The sequence below is a fragment of the Taeniopygia guttata genome, chromosome 19 (assembly GCF_048771995.1).
Source record: "Taeniopygia guttata chromosome 19, bTaeGut7.mat, whole genome shotgun sequence".
In the NCBI taxonomy this organism is placed as follows: domain Eukaryota; kingdom Metazoa; phylum Chordata; class Aves; order Passeriformes; family Estrildidae; genus Taeniopygia; species Taeniopygia guttata.
In genome coordinates this window covers 3,267,383-3,293,313 of record NC_133044.1, presented here as the reverse complement: position 1 = coordinate 3,293,313, position 25,931 = coordinate 3,267,383, and the positions used below count along the sequence as shown (strand labels likewise).

The following is a 25,931-nucleotide window of genomic DNA, read 5'->3' as shown; positions in this document are numbered from 1 at the left end:
GCATGGATTTTCCTCTTCCTGAGGAGGAAGAGGATTTAATTGATGCTGCCAGAATCAGCACAGACACCCTGGGTCTTCTTGATGTGGTTCTAGGGCTCTGAAGTGCTTCCCATTAGCACACCATGCAGGCTGGGATTCCTTCTCACTCTGAAATAGCTTCCACAGAGGAAATATGGATCCAGTTTCTCCTACAGCAGATGTTAATCTTCAAAACATGTGGTAGGGAACACTAATTTCTCTAGGAAAGAGGAGAAATCAACCAGTTGAGCTCACTGGGCTTCTCCCCTCCTCCTGTGCTGGTGGTGCTGTGGCTCCATCTCCATTTGTAACATTCCCTGTTCCTGTGGGCAGGGCATGAGTGGGCATGAGGAGACGCCAACACTCACAGGATCATCAAGGTTTTTCAGGCTCGATCACCACCCAGAGCTGTGTTCCGCAGTCATTGCTATAATCAGCCTCTAAAATCAACATTTTAGTCACCTGGATGTTGGTATGAAAGGTGGAATTGCCATGTCAAGCGGTGGGAGCAGCTCCCAGTTCCAGGAACTGGAGGAAGTGTCTGACTCACTGGGCCAGAAAGAGCAGTTTCCAACCATGTCACCAAGTCCAAGTCACTTCTTTCCAAGCTGACAGAGGAGGTTTAAGCCAGGCAGTTCCTCTTTTTCCAGAGGAGAATGTGGGTGATGAACCAGCCAGGGAAAAGGGAGCCTCAGCTCCTGTTAGAGAAAGAAAGCCTAGAGGGCTTTAGGGGCAAAGAGGAACACAACATCCCTCATCACAGGAGTTTAAGGCTGGAAATAGGTGAAGTTTTCTCTAGAGGATGATTGCAGGGACAGATAGAAACAGCTGGTTTTGAAATATGCACAGAATAACCTAAAACTGAGAGAGGAGATGATTTGCATAATGAAAGAGGTTTTAATTAGGATAATGGGTTGAAACTGAGGCAGGGAAAATGTATCCTGAAAAGATGCTGGGGCACATATGATACATGTCTACCCAAAGAATTCCCTTTGGAATCCCTGGAAGTTTCAAACACCAGATTTATCCAGTGCCCTCCTGACTGCAGCAATGAGGAACCTGCAGGATTTAGAGCTCTTGTTTTGGGGACCCAAAGCATCTGAGGGCTTATTTCAGCTGGTAGATGTTCACCTTCAATTCTTCATTTATTTGCCAGAAAGAACTTGACAACAAGTGGAAGAGGCCTGCAGGGACTTTAGTTTGTTACAGCTCCTGAGCATTTCATATGCTGCTACAGCTGATACAAAGTCTGGCTCTCAGTTTAAGGCCTGATAGTGGGTGAATTTTTGTTCCCCTCCTGTGTTTTACAAGTATAAAGAGATCTTTGGAGAAAGAATGGAAATAAACCATTCCCCAGATTTAGATGGATAAGACAGATAAAAATATCCCCATTCTAAGAAGGGAGGTTTGATGTTTTTAAAAATCAAATGACTGAACCATTAGTTCAACCTGAATTTCTTAAAACATGAAAGTTCCTCCCTAGGTTTGGTGCTAATCCTCCAAAAACTACTTGAGTCAAGCAGTGGCAGCACAAACTTGAGCCAAAAAAAATGCAGCATTTAGGTGGGGCCACGCTTTCCTCACTGTGCATTCCTTGAGGCATTTTCATGTTGCCTCATTCCCCAGCGCTGCTCAGCATTACCAGAAACTCTGCACCACAACTGAAGAGTCTCAAACTCAGCCTGAAACAGCTGCAGAACAACCCTGACCTAGTTGGGAGTGTGAGACTCAGCAGCCAAGAGAGGTCTGTGCTTTGGGAGACCTCTCTGAGCTGGGATGTGTCACACAGGAGGCTTGGCTCCCTCAGCCAAGAGGCAATTGCAGGAAAAGATGCCTCTCTCCTGCTTTTAAAACTGGTTTTATTTTTTCCACCAAAGGTCTTATGGCCTGGTGAGCCTCCCCAGTGTGTGCCCAGCCTGTGACACAGCACCAACAGCAGGATATGCTCACAGGACAGGAACAAGAGGAGCAGCCAGCACCCTGCACATCTGGACCTGCACATCTGTACACAGAGGGCTGGCAAAGGGATCTGTAAGTTTGGGCTGTTAGGTTTTGCCTCAGGAGAAGACATTGAGAACAGCACAAATGCAGGAAAACACACAGGAAAAAAAGTAGCCAATCCATTCTTACCACTGCTTATCATGATCTCATGCTTAGGTAGCCCTGACACTTTGCCAAGAGAAGGGATAACTGTGGCCTGAAGTCAAATATTGATGCCACTAACATAAAGTGGGTTTTTACTGCACTTATTTCAACTTAATCATTACTGAGCCCATGCCTGCATAGGGAATTGGCCACAGATGTGGGAATTAGGGAGATGCAGGTGGAAGTGAGCACTCTGTTAGCTGAGGAGAGGGTATAATAAGGGGGGAAGGGAGGCAGCTTCAGGTTTTTGGCTGGAGGGAGTGGATAGAAGCTGAGATATAGGGTCAGGCTTTTCTTTGCTGTTCTACTCCTTAATATGAGCCCTGGCTATGATGCAGCAGGGCACTGCTCAAATGCAGAATAAAAATGTTCATTTTCCCTGCTGCAGAAAGCAAGAAAACAGCAGGGACAGACTGAGGAGTGCCATGAGTGGAGGTCCTCCCTGTGCTGAGCAGGACTCTCAGGGCAGCTGCTGGAATCAGGTCCAGGATGTGTGACTTGAAAGAATAGAAAATAATTAGGATAACAATTATTTTTCCCAAGCAGAAAGAATAAACTGCACAGTGTCACAGTTGCAGGGAGTATATTTATGATGGAGGCTCCAGCAACCCTTCTCCATCCCCTCATGCATGGGACTGTTTTTCTCTGGCAGGGATCTTTGTGAATCAGATCTCCAGTTCAAAAATGCATCACAGAATTGCTAAAGAGGCTGACTTGTCCCTGCAGCCCAGACTGCACCAACTGGTAAGTGATATCCCAGTATTTTCCTGGAATGACTTCCCACAAGGCTGTCTCCTGGGAGGTGACAGTCACACACTTGCAGGCTAATTCATATTCCTGTTGCTCAGCTGCATAAAGCAGCCTCTTATCTTGCAATTTATGAGCCTAATGTATAAATATTTGCAAGTGTTACTCAGTTGTCTGGAGAGGTGTGAAAAGCTCTTTGTGGAGCAGCACACAGAGGTGATCCCAGGACAAGTTTAACTCTGAGGGGAGGATGAGGAGAGCACAGTGAAAAATCATGGGAGACTCCTGTGAATCAGTTAAACACTATGCTCAGGGGAAGTGGGATGCTACTGGTATGCTTTTAATTCTCATATTTTGGATTATTTTAAAGGAGCTTGGGGGATGGAATGATGACAATAAGAAAATTACAATTATTCTTGATGTTACTCAAGGTCAAAAATGTATTTAGATAGTGGCTTTTCCCATAAGTGAATCTGCTGGGGTACTAAAAATCAGAGAATTAAATATAAAGTCTGAATAGCTTCTAATGTGAGTTTACCTGGGATGGTGTCCTGTATCAGCAGAAGAGCAAATGCTGCTCTGACTCGCTGATGTCAGATGGAAGATCTCCAAATGCTCATTCTTTCCCATCTGGGGTTTCCCTCATCTTGTTCATTTTGGTTTCTACTGAGTCTAACACTTGCTAGGAAAACAAAATAATGCCACATAGGGCTTCTGCTGCTTATTTGTGCTGTACAGACTGTCCAAAGCTGAAATTTTCAAGTAATTTTAAATAGGAGATGCATGTTATTAATGTTCTTAACCCTTATGGCATCTCTTCAGTAGCTGGAGCAGCAGCTGGTGACTGCTGTAAAACTCTATAAAATGGTCATGGTCATGGACAGAGCCTCTTGGAAAACCCTCCATGGCTCCTGAAAAATGCTGCCCTTGTCAGAAACATCAGGGTGGAGCAGGGGACAAAAACAGTGAGCAGGTTGGTGATTAAAACTGGAAGAATATGTTTGCACAGATGTGACAGGCTGTTGCTCTGCCTCTCATTTCCTGCCCCTCAAGTCTGTCCTCACAAGCAGCCCAGCTCAGGCTCACAGCACCCCAAAATTCTGTTTTCAGGGAGATCAGCCAGAACCAGGCAGGGCCCCTGCTCCCCAGATCTGAGAGGAAAGGCCACACTGGGGTTCAGGGGGTCAAGGCTGCCCTGGCAGTGCAAGGAGCAGCTCACAGAGCAGGCAGGGTGGAGTGGAGCTGCTGTGAGCAGCTCTCAGCTCCTGCAGTCCCTGCACCTCTCTGTGGGCAGCAGGGCTCTGCCTCTCTTGCTGCTGCTTGTCCTGGTTTCTCCTCTCTGGATAACTGCCACAACATTATAAATAGACCTTGCTGCTAGGTGCTGTGTTCTGCTAAACCCCACAGATCTGGCTGCTTTCAGATATAGCTGCTTTCCAAATTCAAAGTCCTGCTTGCTGCCAAATTCATTTTTCCTCCTTAGCAAGAGGATTTCTGTTACTGTGGTTGATCAGAGGTAAAGCAAGAGTCCTCAAATGCACCTTCACCCAGATTTCATGTGCCTTTGCCTATTTAAATCCTCAGAGTGATTTCAATTAAACAGCTCCTTGCAGTTTGTGTTGAGAACCAAGCTGGTGCTGTCCCAGGCAGGAGGGAATGGCAGGACCCAGTCCTTATTCCAGGTTCTTACACTAAAAGACCATCAAAGCAGCTGCCTCTGGGTTGTCAGAGCTCTGCTCAGGCATTTGGCAAGATGTGAACAACATCTCCTGGCACGGGGCTTGGAACAGAGCGGGAATTTGTCAGGCAGAGCTGGATGTGTGCTCAGCACCTCCAACCAAAGGGATCCCCAGTGCCAAACCCAACCAGCCCAGACACAGCCCCTTTCCCCACGCAGCTGCTGGGAGCTGATTCATTAGCAGGAACTGTGCAGTGCTCCTGGCATTTCACACAAGGTCTGAGGCAAATGTAACACCCAGCAGACCTGTTTTTAAAAATAATTTATGAACAGGAGGAGCTTACCTTAAGTTTGTAGATGTATTTTAATGCCATAGTCTTTGGATTAAAATGTCTGTGTTGTAGTAGCTAAACATATTTTGGTTTTACTTCCAAATTTTGCCCTACCTCCTACCAAAAAACACCACCCAAACTTGACTTTTTTTTGCCCTTGTCTACAGCTGAAAAAAGATTCCTGTTTTGCTGCCTACATAGTTATTCTTAAACTCCTATCTAATAATTAACTCAAGACCAGCAGCTGTAAATACACCTTGCAGGTCTGACTACAAAGACATAGGAGTTTTTCACATCCTATTTCTGGTGATAATGCAAAGACTCTATAAAAAGAGCAGAGGAACTTATGGTCATTCTTTTGGTATCTGCCAGACCAGAATTCTGCATTCACCATTGCTCAACAGCTCCAAAGTAGAAAAGCTGAGTAAAGCCATTGCCTGTCACAGGGGTGTGAAACCCAACTGGTTGTGTTCCCACAGCCCCTGTGGGGACATATTCATTAAAAACTTTTACAGGTAGGGAAAAATGTAAGCACACCCCCCACATTTTCCCTGACAGCACTGTGCAATGATAAGATTTTCTAACATAGTTTTTGAATTTTCAAAGTTAGAGCAAAAATTTCTGTTTGCTGGAGCACTTAGGATCATTTCCTTGTTGTTGCTTTCTGAGTAGGTCCATGCCATGTAACAAACTGAGCATGACATAAAGGTGTCATTTACAACCCAAATGCAGCTGCATGACCATTTCCCTTTGCAAACAGCGTGTAAACTGCAGAGCAGCGATCACCTGAGATACTCCACTGCTGCCATGAAGTCACCTGTGAGCAACTCAGCTTTGGTAACACTCCAGTGTGTAATTACTGCCTGTGTGTCATCCCACTTTAGCAGCTCTGAAGTCAAGAGTTGTTGCCTGGCCAGTTTCTCCCTGCTCCCTAATTTCAGATGGAGCAAACTCGGTGCGGCCGCGGTTCCTCGGCGCTCCCCTGGCTCTGCTCCCCAGCTGAGCACACCAGATGCCTGGAGCAGGGTACTTTTGTGTTTTTGGGATAGTCTGGAGCCTGAGTGTGGTTTTGCTCCTTTGGCAGATGAGTTTTGGATGTTGTCAGCGGGGCTTTGCTTTGGTTTTCGCCGCCCAGATCCGTCCACGCCGACATGGAGGTGCTGTGAGCGGGGTGAGTGCTCCAGGGGTGTTTGGGGGTGATGCTTTGGAGAGAGGGAGATCTTCCAGAGGCAGAGGTGGAAGCCATCCTTCACACAGAGAATGTGTTTCTGTTGTGCTTGTTTCTGTTTTTCTAGTCTGTAAATGGCTCTCCTGAGCTGTGCTATTTCCTTGGGCATTCAGGAGTGAAGAAGGACAGGGCTGATTTAATTTGTGTTTGTCAGCCTGGACACTGTTGCACTTCCTAATTCCGGTGCCAAGGAGATACAAAACATAATATCATAACTTTAATACCTTCATCATCTTCCACCAAAAATTTCAGCTACTGTAGTGACCACTGAAAGTCAACTATAAGGCATAGAATAAGTTATTTCAACTCAGAAAAACTCTTATTTTTATTTAATTCAGAAATAGGCAGGTAAATAATTTCAAATCGCTTTTCTTCAGGGAAAAAAAATGTTGCTTTTCAGAGTTTATTCAAAATTTCTGTTAGGAAGAACCTTCATAGGAAGGTGAAAATTTCTCACCAAGAGCAGCATTCTTGGTAGCACCTGAAGCCAATGAATGCCCCTCAAAACTTTAAAAACCTTACAGGAAGATGCAGCTCTTCCTTCCAAGTGTAACTTTCTGTTGATATGACTCATAAATAATCATATTTATGATTATTTATGAAAAGTCAAAATGAAGTTTTATCAGCTTTCCCCTCAAGGAGGGGATTTAATTTTTATGGCCAGTAAGAATTAGGTGGTAGGTGCTGGGAAGGGCCGTGGTCTATTCTGAGGCTCTTGGGAGTCACTTCCCCTCCTTGCTCCCCAGGGAAGGGAAGACCTTTGTGCCACAGCATCACAGCTGAGTCTTTCTTCTGATTTATAGGATTCCCTCTTTAGCCACGTTGTAGAAACTGTTACTGAGATATAAAGATACAAATATATGTGATTTTTCCTGTTCTCAGATAAGCAGAAGGTGAGTCTGTGATAATGTGTAGCAATGGCAGAATTCCATTTACCATCACAAATAAATTCCCTTTTCTTACCCCCAGCAACTGGAGGTCAGATACCAACTCCTCAGATCCCTTTCAAAGTAATTCTTGATACTATAAATGAATGCAGGGTTTTTGTCTTGCTGGCCACTTCAAATAAGCCACCTCTCTGGTGGCCTGTAAGTGACAATTAAGGAGATAATGGGAGTAGAAAATAGTTAAAACCAAAGACAACACTTTTTATCAGGTTAGGGAAACTACACTGCTTAGATGTGACACTGTTCAGGCTGCTGCACTATTTTCCTCTTTTTGTCATAGATTACAGGAAATGATAGTGCACTGGAAAGTGCTGAGAGCCCAGCTTAGTTTTCATCTCAGCACACAGTTAATTGTGATTAAAAATGAGGCAGACGCTGCCTCAGCACTGTAGCAAGGTACTTCTGCTATGGTGCCTGCAGTTATTTACTTGGGCAGGCTGATTAAAATCTCATTTTAAATAGACTTTTTGGCTGGGATACAGTCACATCTCTGTGCTTTTGAAAGTGGAGTCCCTCTGTACTTAAGGAAATCTGTCCTCTTTTTCCTTGCCAAACTGCTTCCTTACATCACTGGTTGTTCAGCAGTCCTTCATCATCCAACACAACTCCAGGGCTATTTTGGTTATTCCCCACCTCTCCTCAGAGGTGCAGCCTGTTCCCGAGCCACTCCTAAAATCTCTGTGCTGAAAACTGACTGCAAATGGGGCTTGGAGCTGCTGCCCTTGCAGGGAGGTGTTGCCATCTCTGAGCAGCTCCAGCACCACTCAGAAAGGAGGAATTTAGGAATTTAACTCCATCTTTATTCCTCCAGCTCTTCATTCTGCTCTCTCACCCCTCTGACTTCACACCCCACCCAGCTGAGCCCTTCTCAACTTGGCAGCTCCTTTTGTTGACTTTTGGACTTTTTAAACCTGTTCCCACTATTCTCTTCCTTTAAAGCCTTCATTTTGTGAAGCTACTTAATGTTCATCCCCACCATGGTCCCCTTTTATTTGATTTATGTCAAGTATCCCATTTGCCTCCTCCTCAGGATGGGAGATCTTAGCCCATACACTGCTTTGTATTCTTTAAGTACTTGGTAAGAAGTAAATAGCAGAATTATTTATGAACTAAGCAAGACAACAGTAATTTTTTTTAGCTGTGTTTAGACTAAAAGTTTATCAGTGTGTTCAGTGACACAACATGTGTCTGGGGACTTCCTGAGTGGCATTTCCAGTGGCACAGACAAACCCCCTCCTCCCACCTCCACCGTGTCATCTCCAAGTTCAGCTCTTCACTGCATTTACTAGAAGCTGTGGTGTACTTTGTGTGCAAGTAAAAATATTTTTCCCTTTATAAATTATTTCTCTGAAAGCTGTGACATGAAGTCTTAGGGAATTTATCCAAACTAGGAATGTTTCCTAGTGTGAGCACACCTGCCAATGGTAAAAAACATGATAAAAATTTCTTTCCATGCCCATTTCTTCAGCCAGCCTTTGCAAGGTAAGAGTCCCTTCCAATGTTTCAAGTCCCTATTCCACAGAGTGCCAAGAGATTACAGCTGCACTTAGGAGTGTTTGGACCCTGTAAATTCTCAGCTCTCTCTACTTGGGATTGAAAATTGCCATAATTAAACATTTGTTGTTTATGCATTAATAGAGTTTCATTCCAATACCAGTGTATTTGATATTCCTGGCTCCTCTCTCATACCAGGTGTCATGTCTTTTCAAACACTCTGAACAATCTGCTTTCTGTATCATGATACTCCCAGAATGAAGGGATCCTGGTGCTAAGGCACACTGACAGCTCTGTGACAGGAGCAGAAAATTTGTGTGTGTACATTTGTCACATTAAGGAAAGTGGAGTAGGAGGGGGAAAAAATGTGTGGTTGATTTTGTTCAAACTTTGCAGGCAAATTATTTTTACCATTTGTCCTTGGGTTTGGAGGCCACTCCCCTGATTTCCTTGGGAATGGATCCCTGACCTCATAAATCTTCCTGGGTGTACCTTCAGTGAATTTTAATGTATCCTGAATTCACCTTCTTGCTTTCAAATTATCCTGGGCCATTTAAAATGATGCCCTTGAGTACTAGATTGAGAAACAGGGAGATAGTTCATTATTCCTTGCAGAATTCATGCTGTGGGTGTTCCCAAGTGGGTAACTGCATCAAGATCCTTTTGTGTCATGTACTGGTGGTCGTCTCCCTCCAGCAGAATCATGGGGTTTTTTTCTTTTTCCTGAGGAAATGTTGGGAAATCACCAGGACACAAATCCTGGATGTTATCCATGTGATAATCTAGCTAAGCTCACCTTGGGCATCATTTTCAGTCTGCTGCTTCTGCTGTTCCAATGCAGTGAAAACTTTCAGGGATTTTTCTTTGTTCTTTTCACATCTGGAACCTTCCTTTATCTGTTTGCTGTTGCACAGATCTTCCTGGGATTTATCACTTTTTTAAAATTATCTTTATCAAGAGCAGACTGCACAGATTAACTGAAAAGATGCCCAGCTTTGGGGCTACTTATAAAAGTCATCTTTCTTTTCTCTAAATAACACACACTGTCACTGGGACTGACACAATCCCTTCAGTCTAATTTAGGCACAGGCTTGAATTTATGGTTCTCCTGGTACCACTTTTAATGGCACTTGTCATAGACTGCAATTTAATGAGTCATGTGTGGAACCCTCCAGATTTGACACATGAAATGGTGGAGGTGTGTGCTTAGTGTCTGAAAAATGAGAAATTTTGGGGAAAAAAAATAATCAATATTTGTGTATTTACACGTGAAGAGACTGTAAACGGTAATTTGGTCACCACATTTCCTTCAAAGGAACAGGAGTCAAGCAATTGCTGTTTGTCTACTGCAGAAACATGATTAAAGATAACAACGAAATTGTTCCACTAATGGGCAAGAAAACAAACCTGCCTGGAAATCCCCCTGCAAACCAGCAAGAGAAAAAGGTGACTGAAGGCACTCCCACCAAGAAAAGGTAGGACTCCAGCTGAGCCTAAACCACTAAAACTCCCTGCTTTATCTCCTTTGGGAGATCTTTGCACTGAAATACCACCAACATCTTTGTTCCCTGTAGCCTCACAAGAATTTGATCTAATGATGGATAATGTTTGGTATAAAGTGATCTTTTCAAGAGATCACATGGAAGAACACACCAGGTTTTATGTAAGAGATCTTGGCCTGAAAAAAGAGTATTTCAAACTTAATTTGTCACATTTCCATGTGAGGGTATGGAGGCTGAGGGCAGGGAGAGCAGGAGGTTTGAAAAATCCTATCACAAACAGAAACATAAATTCACTCTCTTTTTCATTAGTCCAGTTAATGAGACTTTTTTGCTGCTTTATAAAATATTCACTTTCATTCATAATTGATATTAGAGAATTAATAAAGGGATTGAGGGTTTGAGAGTTAATAAAGGGTTTGTATTTAATACGAATGGGAAAATTGAGCTGTAGTTCCTGCCTGATACTATGAAGTCAACTAAGTCACTGTAGAGTGAGGATGAATTTTCATTCATAAACTTTTCATTCTGAATAATTACTGGTTATTATGGCAATTTCTGAAACTCTGAAGGTCTGGCCAATTGTGGCTGTTCTGACATTTATAATTCCCAATAATCAGAGGAATCACTTTTCACAGGAACGGTGCCATTAGTTATATGAGATCTACTGCCTGGGTGGTCCAATTTGTCTTTTTGTCATTCAATTCAAGAAGAGAAGCTCTTTGGTGGCATATGGGGGGAGACAAAGTGTCTGAACAGCTCATGATACACCCAGCACTTCAAAAAAGGGGCAATTCCCTGACAGATTATGGAGTTATAGGAACATTGCCAAAGCCAAACCCTCAATTACTGAACCCCAATCTCACACTCCTTGTGGCCTCAGGAACAGGAACCCTGGGGTTTATCCCACCTCTCAAGCCAGAGCTCAGGGTGTGGCTGGCAGCATTCCTGCAACACACAGCACCCACATCACGTGGATTTTAATGCAGAGAATTCTATTAATTATATGTTCCAATGCTACTTCATGCTGTTCCTTCAAAACTCTCCCTCCCCTGCACCAGCAGAGCTGCTGCACTCCCAGGGTGGCATTTCTCACTCTCAATATTCACTTTCTTGAAAGCCAGTGGCATTCCCAGCTGGAAGCCCCCAGAATTTGGGGGTTCCAAGTTATAATTAAGCACAGGAAATGCGAGGGGTGGGTGGGGAGGAGGCTGTCAGAGCCTGCTGATGCCTGTGGGCAGAGCACCTGGCCACGTCAGCACCCGGCTATTTGATGGCACCCTGCTTTGCACGGTGGCTTTGGGGGTGGTTTTGCCCTCCTATGACATGCCCAGGTAACCCCCAAACCAGGAGAGGTGAGGTCTGTCAGCTCCCAAAGCAGGGTTCCCTTCCCAGCTGCTGCACAGCTGTTGGATGCCAGAGTTAACAGCTGGATCATCGAGCCATTGGAAAAGGAGGTGAACTAGATACTGCTATTTTTAGCAAATATCAGCAGAGGTGGTATTTTTAGCAAATATCAGTGGTGTCCTAATAATACCATTTTAAATAATACCTTTTTTTCCGTTTTACCATCAATACAACTACTACTTCATCTTCCCCAAAAAATCTTGTTGGAAGTGCAATTATATAAGGAATGCCCTATAGACAAACCTGTAAATATTAGGTGAATTGGAAAGATTTCCCAGGTGATTGCTGCAACATTTTAGACATGTAAGGCAGTTTCTGATCAACAGCCCCTGTGGGAGTTGCTGCATCCACTCCTAAAACTCCTCAGTCTGTGGGAGCTGTAGCAATGTTTTACTGAGATCCAGTAAAACCAAACCATTGATTTTTTCCTCTCAACTCTGCAGGCTTTTAAAAGGTGGAATCTTTCTTTTCATATCACTTTGTCTGTGTTGTTCCAAATATTATTTCTTTTCACTATCAATATTTATATGATTATTTATAGGGAAAACAATTAAATGTCATGCAGGCAAGGGGACACTGTTCAGCCCTGATATCACTGAATGTGTAACCTTTCAAACTTTCTGATTTAATCACTATCACTACTAATGGGTTTGAAATGATCCATCTTGATGGCTCCTGGCTGGAAGAACAGGGACTGAGATTTTAAAAAATCATTTTTGTGTGGCTGGGCAGTGACAGGAGCTGGGTGCAAGGCTGGTTTACAGATTGCTGCTCACACACGTTGGGATCTGATGCATGTGTTCCAAAAATACCTTGGGAATTTTGCCCATCTGCCAGCCTGGAAAAGCTGGGCACAGGCTGGGATCCCCTCAGGGAAAGCAGATAAGCCTCAGCTCCAGCTCAGGTTTACTGCTAGGAGAGATAAATGATCAAGCTTATCCTTGGTAGTTCTTTTCTTGGTTTATGGTTGGGCTTGCCTTTTAGCACTGATATTTTTTTTAAATGCACTGTCTTCAACAGTTCCCACTTTTTCCTGGAGATTGATGGTTTTGAAAGCAATGCCAGTCCCAATAACACCTCTCCCCCTGTGTTTTCCAAACCCATGGATTCCAATATTCGCCCATGGTAAGTTCCAGATGCACAAGCAATGGTTCTGCTGCAAATATAGCTATTTTCTTGCCAGCAGCTTCCCCTTAATTCTCCTTGGGCCTCAGTGCCAGGATTTCACATGACTTTTTACAGCTTTTGGACACTTCAAAGACAGAACTTCACTGGAGATTTATCTTTAGTTTTATCTACTGCTGTCGTTTCTATGGAATAAATCAGGCCTCAGATCTGAATAAATTTAAAAGTCAGTATTTTTTTTAAATCTTGGCCTCTCATTAGAACAAACTCCATGCTCTCATTTGGGTGTTTTCCGCTGTGTGAAGACCACAGCCTAATTTAGCTGTTCCCAGCTGGCTGCTGACGTCTTCTCTCTATTGCTCATTAACAATAAAATGTAGAAATGCTGAATCTGAAATATTTAAAGCAGCCATTTATGCTGAATGAATAGAGAAAAATCATGACTGGGAAGAATACATTTAATTTTAAAAAATGTGTGGGGTGCTAACAACCAATAATTATGAGTAAGGGAAATATGTCACAAATCTGGCACAGGCCCAGAATGGCCAAAGTTTTTTGTGGCTGAGGATGTCTGGTCAGCTTTTAGGAATTGGCTGACAGGCTGGTTTTGGTTTCAGAGGAGAGGTGTCCAAATTTCCCCCCTCAGTCAGGAAGTGACCTGCACATGTGCTTTGTCACCACATTACTCAGCTTTTTGCAGAGGAGACAGATGGATTAGGAATGGACTCAGAGCTCCCAGATTTATTTCAAAGGGAAGGGAACACGTGCAGAGCAGTGCTGTCCATGCATCTGTTTTGCCAATAATTAATTGCTCAGGTTCCCTAAATTGTTAACCTGAGGTAGTTCATCCAATCTGAACCTTAGAGAAAACAAAAATATAAGTAAGAAACTAATTTATCTTAATTTTTCTTAGTCAGATCTGCTTTGAGGACTGTGTGGAAATTATGTACAGCAATTACAAAATATCCATGCCATTGAAAATCCTTTAAATATATCACCTACACATCTGTTTAGGGCCCAGTCCTCAATTTCTTTCATTCAAGTCAGCCACAAAACACTCCTGAATTGCCTCCAGTGTTCTGTGTAGTAAATCTTTAGGTAAATCTTTCATTGTGGGCTTGCAACCCACTCACTGCTACTGATTTAGCACTTGTTTTGTGCCAGATGACAAATTAAGCATGTAAAAAGGAAGAATGCAAGTTTCAAGCATTCAGAGTGATGTATAAAAAGCAATGATCATTAAAAAAAAAAGGAAAAAGTTCCCACGGTTTCAGGATCTGTAGTGAAATAATAAAACACAAAGCAGATTGCTTTCCTAATGTGGTCTTTTTTTAAATATAATAAAATCCTGAGAGTCTTTTCGTTTTTATCACTCACTTTAAAATCCATTTGGGAGATAAAATGATAGAATTAAAAGTCCAATGTCAAACTGGGCTAATTTAAGGTCTACTGCAGATAATCTATCCTACCATTGACTGTTTCTTCATTCAATTTGCCAAAATACCTGCTGATATTTTGGCACATTTTTTTTTCTTTCTCTGCAGTGCATCTGCAAATGGGGAAGACATGGATTCCCCTCAGTCTCTTCAGGATGATGCCACAGAGTACAGCCCTAACGTGGACAGCTGTGGGTGAGTGGAGGCACAAATATTTCTCAGCACATTTTCAACTGATTCAATGTGTAGTAAGGTAGATATTACCTATTTTTCCTGCCAGTTTTAGGATAAAAGGTCATGTGTGCATGCCTTTCTGACCCTTTAATAATTAAATGTTGAAATAAACAACTCTAATCTCTCAATTTTCATATTTAGTGTGAGGATTCTTTATATAAAATTGATTTTTTTTAGATGGCAATGAAGGACCCACACACCACAACCAGGCATGGAGTATTTCTGCTTGGGAGAAATATGAAATCATTCTTTTTCCAGAATAAAGGATGATCAGAAAGTGGTGTAAGATGTGAGGTTAAGATCTGTCTTCTGCAGTGGGAGCAGTCCAAAGTAACCTCAGCACTGCAGTCAGCTGTGGCAAAGTGTTCCTTAGCATTTATTCTAGGAGAATGAATAAAAATGAATATAATAAAACACAAAATACTTGAAAAATGTGCTGTTTATAATAAATCAGCTTCTCAACAGCCCCCTTAGCTGCAGATAAGCCATGTGAAAAATATTCTGAGCTATACATGGCAGAGGGGCAAATTCATGTAGTCTGGGGCCAACAACTGTATTTAGTTTTACTCTTCTTAAAAAAAATAAAATAAACCAGGATAAATTGCACCAGCAACTTCATGATGATTTCTTCCAATTCAGTGCTACCACCTGCCAAGACCCTGAGCTGAGGAGTGCCAGGAAGAAGCTGAAGAGGAACCTGTTCCGGGCAGTGTCCGAGGGGAACGCGGAGGAGCTGCAGCGGCTGCTGGCCGAGCTGAGGGAGCGCTCGGGCGCCTGCACCTCCCTGCCCGTGCCAGGTGAGCCCTGAGGCACCCAGGCTGTGCCTCACCTCTTGGATTTTATGCTTTTCACATTCTCTGCTGCTTTAGTCTGCATTTCTGAGCTTCGTATTAGGGGATGCTGAGCTCTCTGCACAGAACAGGGAGACAAAACAACTCCTTCTCCAGCTGGGGACCAAGGACAAGTGATCCAAATCTCTGCCCAAGAGCACCCCAGGCTGTAATTGGACAATTAACTCCAATATGCAAATGGAGACCTTGTGTCCATTTTGTGACCATTTTGGTTCATCTTGGCTGTAGCCCTGGCTGGGCTCTTGTGCTGCCCAAGGTGGATCCATTGAGGACTTCTAAGAAATCCCTGCTTTATTGTTTAACTCTGTCCAGCCTCCGTTTTAGGTCAGCCTTCTCAAGGCATCAGGGGTGGGCTGCCAGCTCTTCTGGCAGCTCAGGTGCAGCCTAAACCTGTGAATTATCTTTATTTCCCTGTGAATTATCTTTATTTCCCTGTGAATTATCTTTATTTCCCTGAGAATTTGGCAGTTATTGCACCAGGATGTCCAACAGGAACACCAAGTTTGCTTTGGTGCTCAAGAACAAAGTGAACAGGATGGAATCATGGTTTGGCACATAGTTTTTGTTCTTCTGTATCCTCAGGTTTCATGCTAAATGAACAGAAGTTTCGTAAATAACAATGATCTAAACTCAAAATTCACTCTTGTAGATTACCTGATGAAGAAGTTCACAGCTTCAGACACTGGCAAAACTTGTCTGATGAAAGCTCTGCTGAACATCAACCAGAACACAAATGAGATAGTGAACATGCTCCTGTCCTTTGCAGAGGAAAATGGCATTTTGGAGAGATTCATCAATGCAGCATACACAGAAGAGGCATATAAAGGTATTGCCATCTGATAGCTGTTTTAGTTATATGGTTAAACATAACCTCTATAAAATAATGATGGTTTAAATCCCTTGAACTAACTTTTATTCATTATCACTGGTGCCATCTTTTGTGAAAAATCATTTATGTTTCAGAGTGTGCTTGAGGGACTCAGCCCTAAATTCCTGTGTCTGCTTTTTCAGGCCAGACAGCTCTAAATATTGCCATTGAGAGGAGACAGTATGAAATCACCCAGAGCCTCATAGAGAAAGGAGCTGATGTCAATGCTCATGCCCAGGGTATTTTCTTTAATCCCAAACACAAGCATGAAGGCTTTTATTTTGGTAAGTGGAATTGAGATTTTTCTGGAAAAGTTAAGAAGGAATACCCAAAACTTCCATAAAACAGGAGCTTAATCCAGTACAATCGATATATAAATGTGCTTTCACATATTAAGATATTTAACACAATATTTTCTATTCTGATTTGAATGCTTGGAATAAGCCATGACCACTTGCTGCATTTTGTAATTCTGCAGGTGAGACTGCCCTGGCTTTGGCAGCATGTACCAACCAGCCAGACATAATTGAGCTGTTAATGGACAATGCCAGGACCAATATTTCCTCTCAGGATTCCAGAGGAAACAACATCCTCCATGCATTAGTGACCGTGGCAGAGGACTCCAAAACACAGAATGACTTTGTGATCAGAATGTATGACATGATCCTGCTGAAAAGTAAAGACAGAACTCTGGAAACAACCAAGAATAAGGAGGGTTTGACACCACTGCAATTAGCTGCAAAAACTGGGAAATTAGAGGTGGGTGTGATTCAGTAGCATCTAGGAGAAAATTGTGCTCTGGCACATCTCTTTCCAGGTTGGTTATGCTGTTTTGTATCAGTATTAGTGAGCTAATGTTGTTCAAAACACAAGTATTTCCATTGCAGTGTTGTTTTAATGCTTCAGTACAAACGACACAAGCTGTTTAGAACCAGGCTTCTGTTGCAGAGAAATTTTGCATTTACCACCAGACAATTTCAGAAATCTCACTAGAACTGCTCTGTTGTACTGCTGTACAGTTTGGTTTGCATAAATCAACTGTAGTGTAAAGAATTGGCAGTGGGATGATTTAGAAAGGAATTAAGTCCTTAAGGAAGGCATAAATGAACACATGGAAAATTGTGCTTTCGTCCTTTAGAAAAATATCTTTGACAGAAAATCTGAAGGTATAAAAACCACTAAACTTATTTCTTAGAGGTTTTTCACCTCCAGCACCCCTCACTGAATAACAAAATTACAAATACATTAAATTGAACAACTGTACAAAGTGTTAAAGATAAAAGGTGGGAGTTTGGCCAAGTGTATTCATGTGCTTCTCCTTTCCCATGAACAGCACAGCTGCTGACAAATGATCTGTTCATGTTTTAGATTCTGAAGTACATCCTGAGCAGAGAGATCAGAGAGAAGCCAAACAGGAGCCTGTCAAGAAAATTCACAGACTGGGCTTATGGTCCTGTTCAGTCTTCTCTGTATGACCTGACAGAGCTGGACACCACTGCTGACAACTCAGTGCTGGAAATCATTGTCTATAATACAAATATTGGTGTAAGTTGCCTATTTTTATATAAAACAAACATCTATATTATTAAAAATACAATAAAAATTATTAAATTATTTTAAATATTGAAACATTATTTAAATTACTAAATTTAAATTATTATTTAAATAAAAATATAATAAAGCAATACATTATTAAATAAATAAAATATTATTATATAATAAATATAATAATTACAATAATATATAGTAAAAATTTTTTTTTTTTTCTAGCAGTACCCCCATTTTAGAAGTGTCAGCCTTGCAAACAATTGAATTACTTGTGAACAGTAATTCTTGTTTCTCAGTTATTGTATCAGGAGCAGGATAAATTTTATGCTGCTGCATAATGTCAGCTGTAAGCAAATATGCATTCAGCTTCTACAACACAGGTTAGTTATTTTGGGAGTGTCTTTTCCTACATTTGAAGCATTAATTTGACTTAGGAACATAAATATGGCCAAGCTGGTCAGCCCAAATAAACTTTACTTAACAGGTTTGTATTTTAGGTGTTTAAGAGTGTTTGCTTTACAAAGCCAGGATTTTATAATTGCTGAATTCAAATCCTTCCAAAACTTCCAAAAGGAAGCAGGACCAGGAGTTCCCAGGAGAGTTTAACTCAGAAATAATTCACCAGGCTGGGAATTATCCCAGCAGGAGGAGGAATTGTATCTTTGTCCCATCCTAGGTAGGTCTGGCACATCCCTGAGCACAGAGGTGTTTCTAGAGCAGCAAGGATAGCACGGAATGAAATACACAAAATTCACACCTAAAGCTCATTTTACTTACAGGCAGTAAGTTGAAATATTTAAATTTTTCATTTATTTTATTTTTCTCCTCAGAATCGTCATGAGATGCTGACTTTGGAGCCTCTGAACTCACTGCTGAGGATGAAATGGAAGAAGTTTGCACGGCACATGTTCTTCATGTCCTGCTGCTTTTATTTCCTGTACAATGTAACATTAACATTGGTTTCCTACCACAGGCCTAATACAAACGAAGTGAGTGCAATAGCTGAACCTCACCAAATTTTTCTGACTTAAAAGGCAATAGTATTTCCTGAATTGTATTTAAAATGCTAAAGCAAGGCCAGATATTGGAATATCTGGGTATAGAGAGACCATGTTCTTCCACATCAGATTTGCATTTTGTGGAAGTGACCTAAAATACAAATAAATGATACAAAGACTGTGAAATTTCTGAAGGTAGGAAAAGGGTGTTTTGTTTTTCCTTTAGGAAAGAAACTTCTGATATTTCAAACACCTCTTTTAGGGGGCTGATTGTGTAAATACATCAAGAAAATTCTCCCTGGAAGGGAAGAAATTGTGAACTCAGAGAGTTACATGTGTGAGGGTTTCTCTTGCTTTGCTTTTTACCCTTCAGGGATGGAACTGAATTTTTTCTTCTGGATTTCTTTGCAGGCTCCTCCTTATCCACTGGCACTGACCCGAGGAGTGGGGTGGCTGCAGTTGTCAGGACAGGTGATGGTTATGTTAGGAGCAATATTTTTAGCCATAAAAGAGGTAAGATTTTTTTTTTTTAGAAACAAATATACAGCTAATTTGTAAAGAACTTCTCTAAATTTATGAATATGCTGCTGCTGATATTGGCAATACACATGTAGTGTCTCTGACATGTGTAATTTTCAAATCTTTGGCACAATCACTTATTCAGAATGACCCTGATTATATATTTGATTACAACTGTGAAATAAATATAAGGATGTTTGCTTTTCAAATTGTCAATGCAGAGATCTTTGTATAATATCAGTATTGTCAAATTATTGGCTTTAAGGACAAAAGAATTGCAAGTTGTAATGAAAAACAAATCCTATGGTATAATTTTGCCATGTACTGTAAGTAATTAAAACTAGTAACTTATATTATGCCAGAGATGACAGAATTTGTACCTCTGAATTTACAGCCTGTCCTGGTTTAGGGCAAATTTGGGAGAAAACCTCTGGAAGGAGTCCCCAGAAAGCAAACCCCCATGGCCCCTTCCCCAACCTGGTTTGAGAAGAATTTCCTTAGAGAGAAGTGGAAAAAACCTGTTTATTTTACAGGCAAAGCACTCCCCAATGCAAAAAAATGAGCTACACCAGATGACAAAACTTTTTCACCGCTCTGAGGAGATGACAAATTCAGAAAGTCTCTCCTGGGAGTGGTCACTCTGTTATCAGTTCCTGCTGCTGCAGCCCACAAAGTGCAAACTCCTGGTGTTTTCCAGGTCCCAGTCCAGAGCAGGTTCAAATGGTTCCAAGAAAAGGGGAAGAAAGTCCAGGGAAAAATTCGGACTGCCCAGCTAAACTAACTCACAAGCAGAAGCAGGAGTAAGAACAAGGAGGAAGAGCAAAGGCAAAAGCCAAAAGCAAAAGCAGCTTTATGCACTACATCTGTGTCCAGCAGCCCGTGGGGGAGTGAGCAGGCTGCTAACAAAACAAAACTTGGCTTTTCAGAGACAGTCTTGAAGGCACAGATGTAACATCCAGCATAAACAGGACAGACAGCTGGGGATACAAACATCATAACATTACCTGTAAAAAAATTAATTCTAAAAGTTAACCACATGTTATCAGTAGATAGATTAGTTTGGAACACCAGTTATTTTGAAAAACAGATTTTGAGGTCTCCTTTCCCTTCACTATGCCTGCATTTTCTGTTTCTGCCTGCACAGAGTGTGGCCATCTTCCTGCTCAGGCCCTCAGACCTGCAGTCCATTCTCTCTGATGCCTGGTTCCACTTTGCATTGTAAGTCTGATGTGTATTTTTTTTTCCCTACTATATATAAAATTCTCTATATCATGATTACAGAGAATGTGCTCCTGTAGCAGATATTCACTTTTTCCCCTCAAAATTATCAGTTTTAGAGGGATGGATGTAAGTTTGCCTGCAGCTTTTCTGTAAAACAAACTCTTAGTTGCACTGTCAGTGACAATACCAGGGCTGATGTGCATGGAGTGGATTTTTCCCACCTGCCAGTGTCTTCCCTGTTTGTGGAAAATCTGTAATGATTCTATCAATTCATTAAGCTAAAACTGCAATTAAATGGCTTCTAAGTATTATAAGGATTCTTACAATTCTGTCAGCAATATCTGCATTGAGCAGCTGTTTTGGGGAGAATAGTTTACCTAAATTAATAAATTTAATAAATATAATCCTTATATGTTAATATACTGCTTGCACTGATCTATTTTATCATTAAACTATAATGGCAATTTCATGGGGAGAATAAAAAAGCAGCATGAAATTACAAATTAAGCCTAAAGAGCAAAGAAATCTTGTTTTCATATTTTTCCATTCTGTTGTTGGTTTTGTGCTAGTAATTTCTCTTTTACATATATGTTTGTTTTTTAACAGTTTTATACAAGCTTTGCTTGTGATCTTCTCTGTCTTTTTGTACTTGTTTTCCTACAAAGAACACCTGGTGTGTCTTGTTTTGGCAATGGCCCTTGGCTGGGCCAATATGCTCTATTTCACCAGAGGCTTCCAGTCCATGGGCATTTACAGTGTGATGATTCAAAAGGCAAGTTTTTCTTTTCTTTTACCTGCCTGATGATACTCCATTGTTCTACAATCCAAATCAAGTATATTTAGCAATTATTTGTATTTTATAGTTCATTTTAAAATATCTTCTTTCCAGTTTTTATGCATTATTTCAGCAGAACACACTATTTGTTGTTCTTCAACAACAGGAACTAGTTTGTACCTTAATACTGACATTTTTATTACATTAAATATGTGAGTAGCTTGTGCTTTTTCCAGCTAATGTAGTTCTGCAGTTTAATTGCATCACAATCTGTAATGTCTGTATTGTACAGAATTAGTCACTCTCAGAGATCACATCAGGCTTGACATAAAAAATCAGACCTTTGGGTTTGTTTGCTCAAGGAAAGCAGTCTGATGCTTTAGTGTGTGCCTCACCTGTACCCCTGCAGAATTCAAAAGCACAAAGCTAGTTCTGAATTTTAATTTCAGGCAACTGTTTCATTCCATTTTCAGGTCATCCTGCAAGATGTGATCAAGTTTTTAGTTGTCTACATCGTGTTTTTGCTGGGATTTGGTGTAGGTAAGTGTTCCTGCAGAAAAGCACTGATGCTCAGTGTGAGTAGAAATTTTAGCATTGTTATGAATAAGAGCCCTGTTTTCATGAGAGCTCATGTTGGGGTTTCTTCTGGATGTTAAGTTTAGGTGTGAACAGGTTTGTCTCCTGGTCTCAAATCCCTGGAATCTCATTTGGAAATGGGCACTCTCTGCTTCCTGGAGCTGTCACCCAGCTGCTCTGTGTGGCTGGGCAGCTCTGGCTCTCTACAGCAGTTTGAATTCTTTGGCATCAAGTGTCCTGTATTCCTAAATAATGATTGTGACTGAAACTTCCTTGTGCTTTCTTCTCAGCTCTGGCTGCCCTGATTGAGACGTGCCAGGAGGGTGGGGAATGCCACTCCAACAGCAGCCTGGGACCTGTCCTGATGGATCTCTTCAAGCTCACCCTGGGTCTGGGTGACCTGGAGATCCAGCAGAACTCCAAGTACCCTGTCCTGTTTCTCCTGCTCCTCATAACTTTTGTTGTGCTGACTTTTGTTCTTCTCTTGAACATGCTGATTGCGTTAATGGGAGAAACGGTGGAGGATATTTCTAAGGAGAGTGAGCACATCTGGAAACTCCAGGTTTGTTTGGGGAATTTGGGAGGTGCTTGGGCTAAAACCCTCATGCTGACACAGCAGGTTAAGTGTTAAAGATAATCCTCATTTGGTTTTGTGTGCGAATAATAGAAATAAATACTTCCAGTATTAGAGAACCTTAGGAACTTTGGAATTAACAATCCTAAAGGTGATATCATGGCTTGGATTTTCAACCCATGCCCTGTCATGACTTTCATTCCCCTGAATATGTCACAGGATTATGTGTCTCACTATTTCTCCAGGAATCTGAATCCCTGTTTGCACAAATTGTCAGTGATTTGCTGGTTTTGGTGTTAGCTGTGGGTGGAGGCTTGACCTGCTACAAACTGCATGCTGTGAAATCAGACCATGGATAACCTTACTCATTTTACTATTTACTGCCAATAGAGAGCCAGGACTATTTTGGAATTTGAAAAATTCTTACCAAAATGCCTGAGGAAAAAATTCCAGCTGGGAGAACGGTGTAAAGTGGCTGAAAATGACACCAGGGTGTGTTTAAGGTAAAGCAAAACTGGAATCATGTGCTATCAATTCTGCTCTCTTTATGCTGCTTCAAGGTTATTTCTCCTCAAAACACTCTTTTAAATATTTCATCTCTATAAATTATGCTAGATGCAGAAAAATCTAATTTGGGTTTTTTTTTTCAGTTGTAACCAGTTGTTTAAATAGGGAAAATCTATAAATTTTTATGTAGGTAATCTTTTGGTAAGAAAAGACTTTCATCTTCATATGTTTTGACTGTAGAAGCATCAAATCTGTTTGCAGTAAATGTCACTTTATCATAATCTCCGTTGAATGTCAGCTTAAAAGCAATCACAGTTAAGTTGATTGGTAATTGATGATTACCATATTAAAGAACTTTGCTGTTTAATGAAAAGTACTTAAATATTTCAAGACTGTACTAACAATGTGTGAAATTATGAAGTAGTCTTGGTGTTATTCTCACCTTCACATAGTGCAAAAGACATTCAGGCTTTAGTGCCAGCAAAGCAGGTGGTCAAGTGTGACATTCCCAGGAAGGAATAAAGGGGGAGGATCAGTGATGTAGGTGGGGGAAAATGCATGGTGATAACACAATTTATGTACAATGTAAACAGGATTAATGAAGTGAAATGGACTGAGTGGAAAACCCATGTTTCATTTATTAATGAAGATCCAGGGCCAACAGGTACTGTGGAATTTTATCACACCCTATTTGCAGAATCTTTTCTTCTTAGAAATGTTTTTTGATACAGTTTTATACCTTTAAAAACATAAACTCTTATATTAAACCACACATTATTGCTAGAGAAGCTAATGGTTAATATGGCAGTGATGTTAAATTACTTTAAATTACTTGGAGAGAGGGTTGGTGACAAACAAGTTTTGTAATATATACTGGATGACATAAATCTTGGCCAAGAAATCCAAGCCATCCATCTGCTGCCAGGGCACAAGTGTCCTGAAGAAATGAGCTCCCTCTGGGGTGAAAAATTTCTGTAGAAGATATGGTAGCAAACTGAGAGCTTGCTGTTTAAATAATACAATTTTTTTGTGTTTAACAAAAAACAAAAAAAGTGCAAAACTCTGATCTTGCCTATACAGTTTCTACCATATCCTGTTTTGTTTACAATGCATTTTTTTGCAGATCCGAGCAAAATTCAAGATAATTCAAGAACTAATAGCAAAAACACCCTGAATACATTTGAAGAAACGGATGATTTGCCTGAAACTTCTGTTTAGTTGTGCTGTGCTTGACGTGTGGCTTTTCTGAAGGTTAAGAGCATCAGCAGTGGGTGCTGAAAGCTTTGTGGTTGTTTTGGACAGCTGTGGCCAGCTGGAACACAAACTTTCAGTGACACAGTCTGATGGCTTGAACCCATTTATTCAGAGCAGCTGAGCTGAAATAAATGGGATTATTTCACTGGGTCAGTTCTGAGCCTCTCAAACTGTTGCTGTCCAAGTTTGCCTGATGCTCCTCAAACTTGGGTCGAGATGTTTAATTGGATAAAAAAGGTCAAATGTGAGATATTGCTTCCTTTTGTGGAAAATTAAGGTCATCGTGATCCCAATCTGCTGGTTTTTGGAATCCCTAACTCATGAGAAACTCATTTCGTACACTGAAACAAAAAAGTTCTTGTTGTGGAGAAAAGCAAAGCATTTCAGTTCTGAAGATGACTAAATGAAGTATGTCATTCTGAAATCACAAAGTTCTGGGTACATTTGCAGCTTTTGCATTGACTGTTGGTGTTATTAGGGGCTTGGTCCCATAAGCTGGAAAATCAGATCCCACTGGCTTTGCCTGATCTGTTTTCCTCTGTGCAGTCCCCAGGGTATAACTGGAGTTTGTTGCTGTTTATTTATTACTGTGTGTCTGTGCCTCCCCATGAAATAACAGAGCAGAAGTAGAATTCCTGATGGAGGATTTTTGCTCCAGTCACAACATTACTTTTCCTCCTTGGCTTTTCCATGCTGTTGCATCTTCCTACATAAAGAGTTACCACATTGGAAGTTCTTCTGAAGTAATTTTTACATTCAACCACTTCAGAAAAATCAGAAGTCAGTATTTCTTCCCAAGGTGAACAAAATTAGTTCAGTGCAATGCAATTCCAGACTATTTTTTATTCAGAGGACTCTGTAATGCATTTCTGTAGCTCTTATTTCATTACCTGTGATGACAAAGTACTATTAATTATATTTTTAGTTTTCCATTTTATGTGTGTATATATAAGGAGAAACATTTGTTCTGTGTACTTTTAAATTTCAATTAACATGTGTCTCCAGTGTCATGGCTTTTCATCAGAATTATTCATGTGGTGCCTGTTTTAAAGGTGCTATTTTAGGTGAGACTCAGGGGAACTCAGTTCTGTGTTTGAATGATAATGAGAATTGCATTGGATTTTGCAGCTGTGGGCAAAATGATTCAAAAGACTTTCTTAAGACAGAAGAGAGCGTGAGGGAAGCCTGCAATGGGAAGGATAATGCAAAATATTTACAGGGATGGTGAGCGTGGGTCCTGCTGCCCAACCGGCCCCCGACAGACGCCGTGTCCTGAGATTCCAACCACGGCCTGGATGGATGGATGGGATCCTGGATGGATGGATGGGATCCACAGGAACCCTGGGCTGTGTTCTGGGCACAGGAATTTGAGGGGAAGGACATTTGTGCACCCACAGACCACGTCACACCCCAGCACTGTTTGGCTTTCTCAGAAGGGGACGTGAGGATGAGAAGAAAAGTTCCTGCGGTCTCGGAATCCTTGATTGTTGATTTTGCACCAAAGCTGCCAAGGAAGGACATTGCCTCAGGACTCCTCAGCTCTGTTTGGATCCTTTCTGTGCCAGTTTTTGTATAAAGGGAAAAAAAATACCTCTTCACACACACTCAGGAACCAGGCTGGGCCATGAGGCCACTGGAGACACAACGAGGCCTCTGTGCTGTGCTGAGGCTGCCCTGGGCTGTGAAAAAAGCACAAAAAACCCTACAAGAACGTATTGTGCCCCTGCCCAGGCACAAAACCTGGGGGTGAACTCAGGAACCAGCTGGGGGCTGCTTCTAAAACCTCTCACTGAGGAAATCCCTCCTTGTGTGGCCACAGAGCTTGGCAATCTCACATCAACCACGTGCTGTCTCCAGGACACTCTGAATAATGGCTAGAGCAGGTAATTCTGCGCTTTTTATACCATGTTTATTTAAATAAAGGAAATAAAACTTGTCATTTAATCAACA

The 25,931-nt window shown here is 41.4% G+C and overlaps 1 protein-coding gene across 5 annotated transcripts; it reads left to right on the top strand.

The window, feature by feature from the left end:
- Nucleotides 1–1,775: 1,775 nt before the first annotated feature.
- Nucleotides 1,776–25,929, top strand: TRPV3 (transient receptor potential cation channel subfamily V member 3). Of its 5 annotated transcripts, XM_072937328.1 has the most exons (20): nt 1,776–2,049; nt 2,816–2,907; nt 6,005–6,091; nt 9,905–10,064; nt 12,516–12,620; nt 14,165–14,251; nt 14,930–15,087; nt 15,791–15,967; nt 16,153–16,293; nt 16,488–16,768; nt 17,378–17,554; nt 18,388–18,546; nt 18,967–19,068; nt 20,219–20,292; nt 20,902–21,067; nt 21,544–21,610; nt 21,937–22,208; nt 22,611–22,723; nt 23,321–23,391; nt 23,851–25,929. In XM_072937328.1, the coding sequence occupies exons 3-20, from the start codon at nt 6,016–6,018 to the stop codon at nt 23,943–23,945; spliced, it is 2,481 nt and encodes an 826-aa protein (XP_072793429.1). In that variant the 5' UTR covers nt 1,776–2,049; nt 2,816–2,907; nt 6,005–6,015; the 3' UTR covers nt 23,946–25,929. The 5 variants fall into 5 exon arrangements, with proteins under 5 accessions (XP_072793429.1, XP_072793430.1, XP_072793431.1 ...); XM_072937329.1 differs by lacking the exons at nt 1,776–2,049; nt 2,816–2,907 and adding an exon at nt 5,655–5,757; XM_072937330.1 differs by lacking the exons at nt 1,776–2,049; nt 2,816–2,907 and having other exon boundaries at nt 5,787–6,091; nt 25,110–25,929.
- The last annotated feature ends 2 nt before the right edge of the window (nt 25,930–25,931 follow it).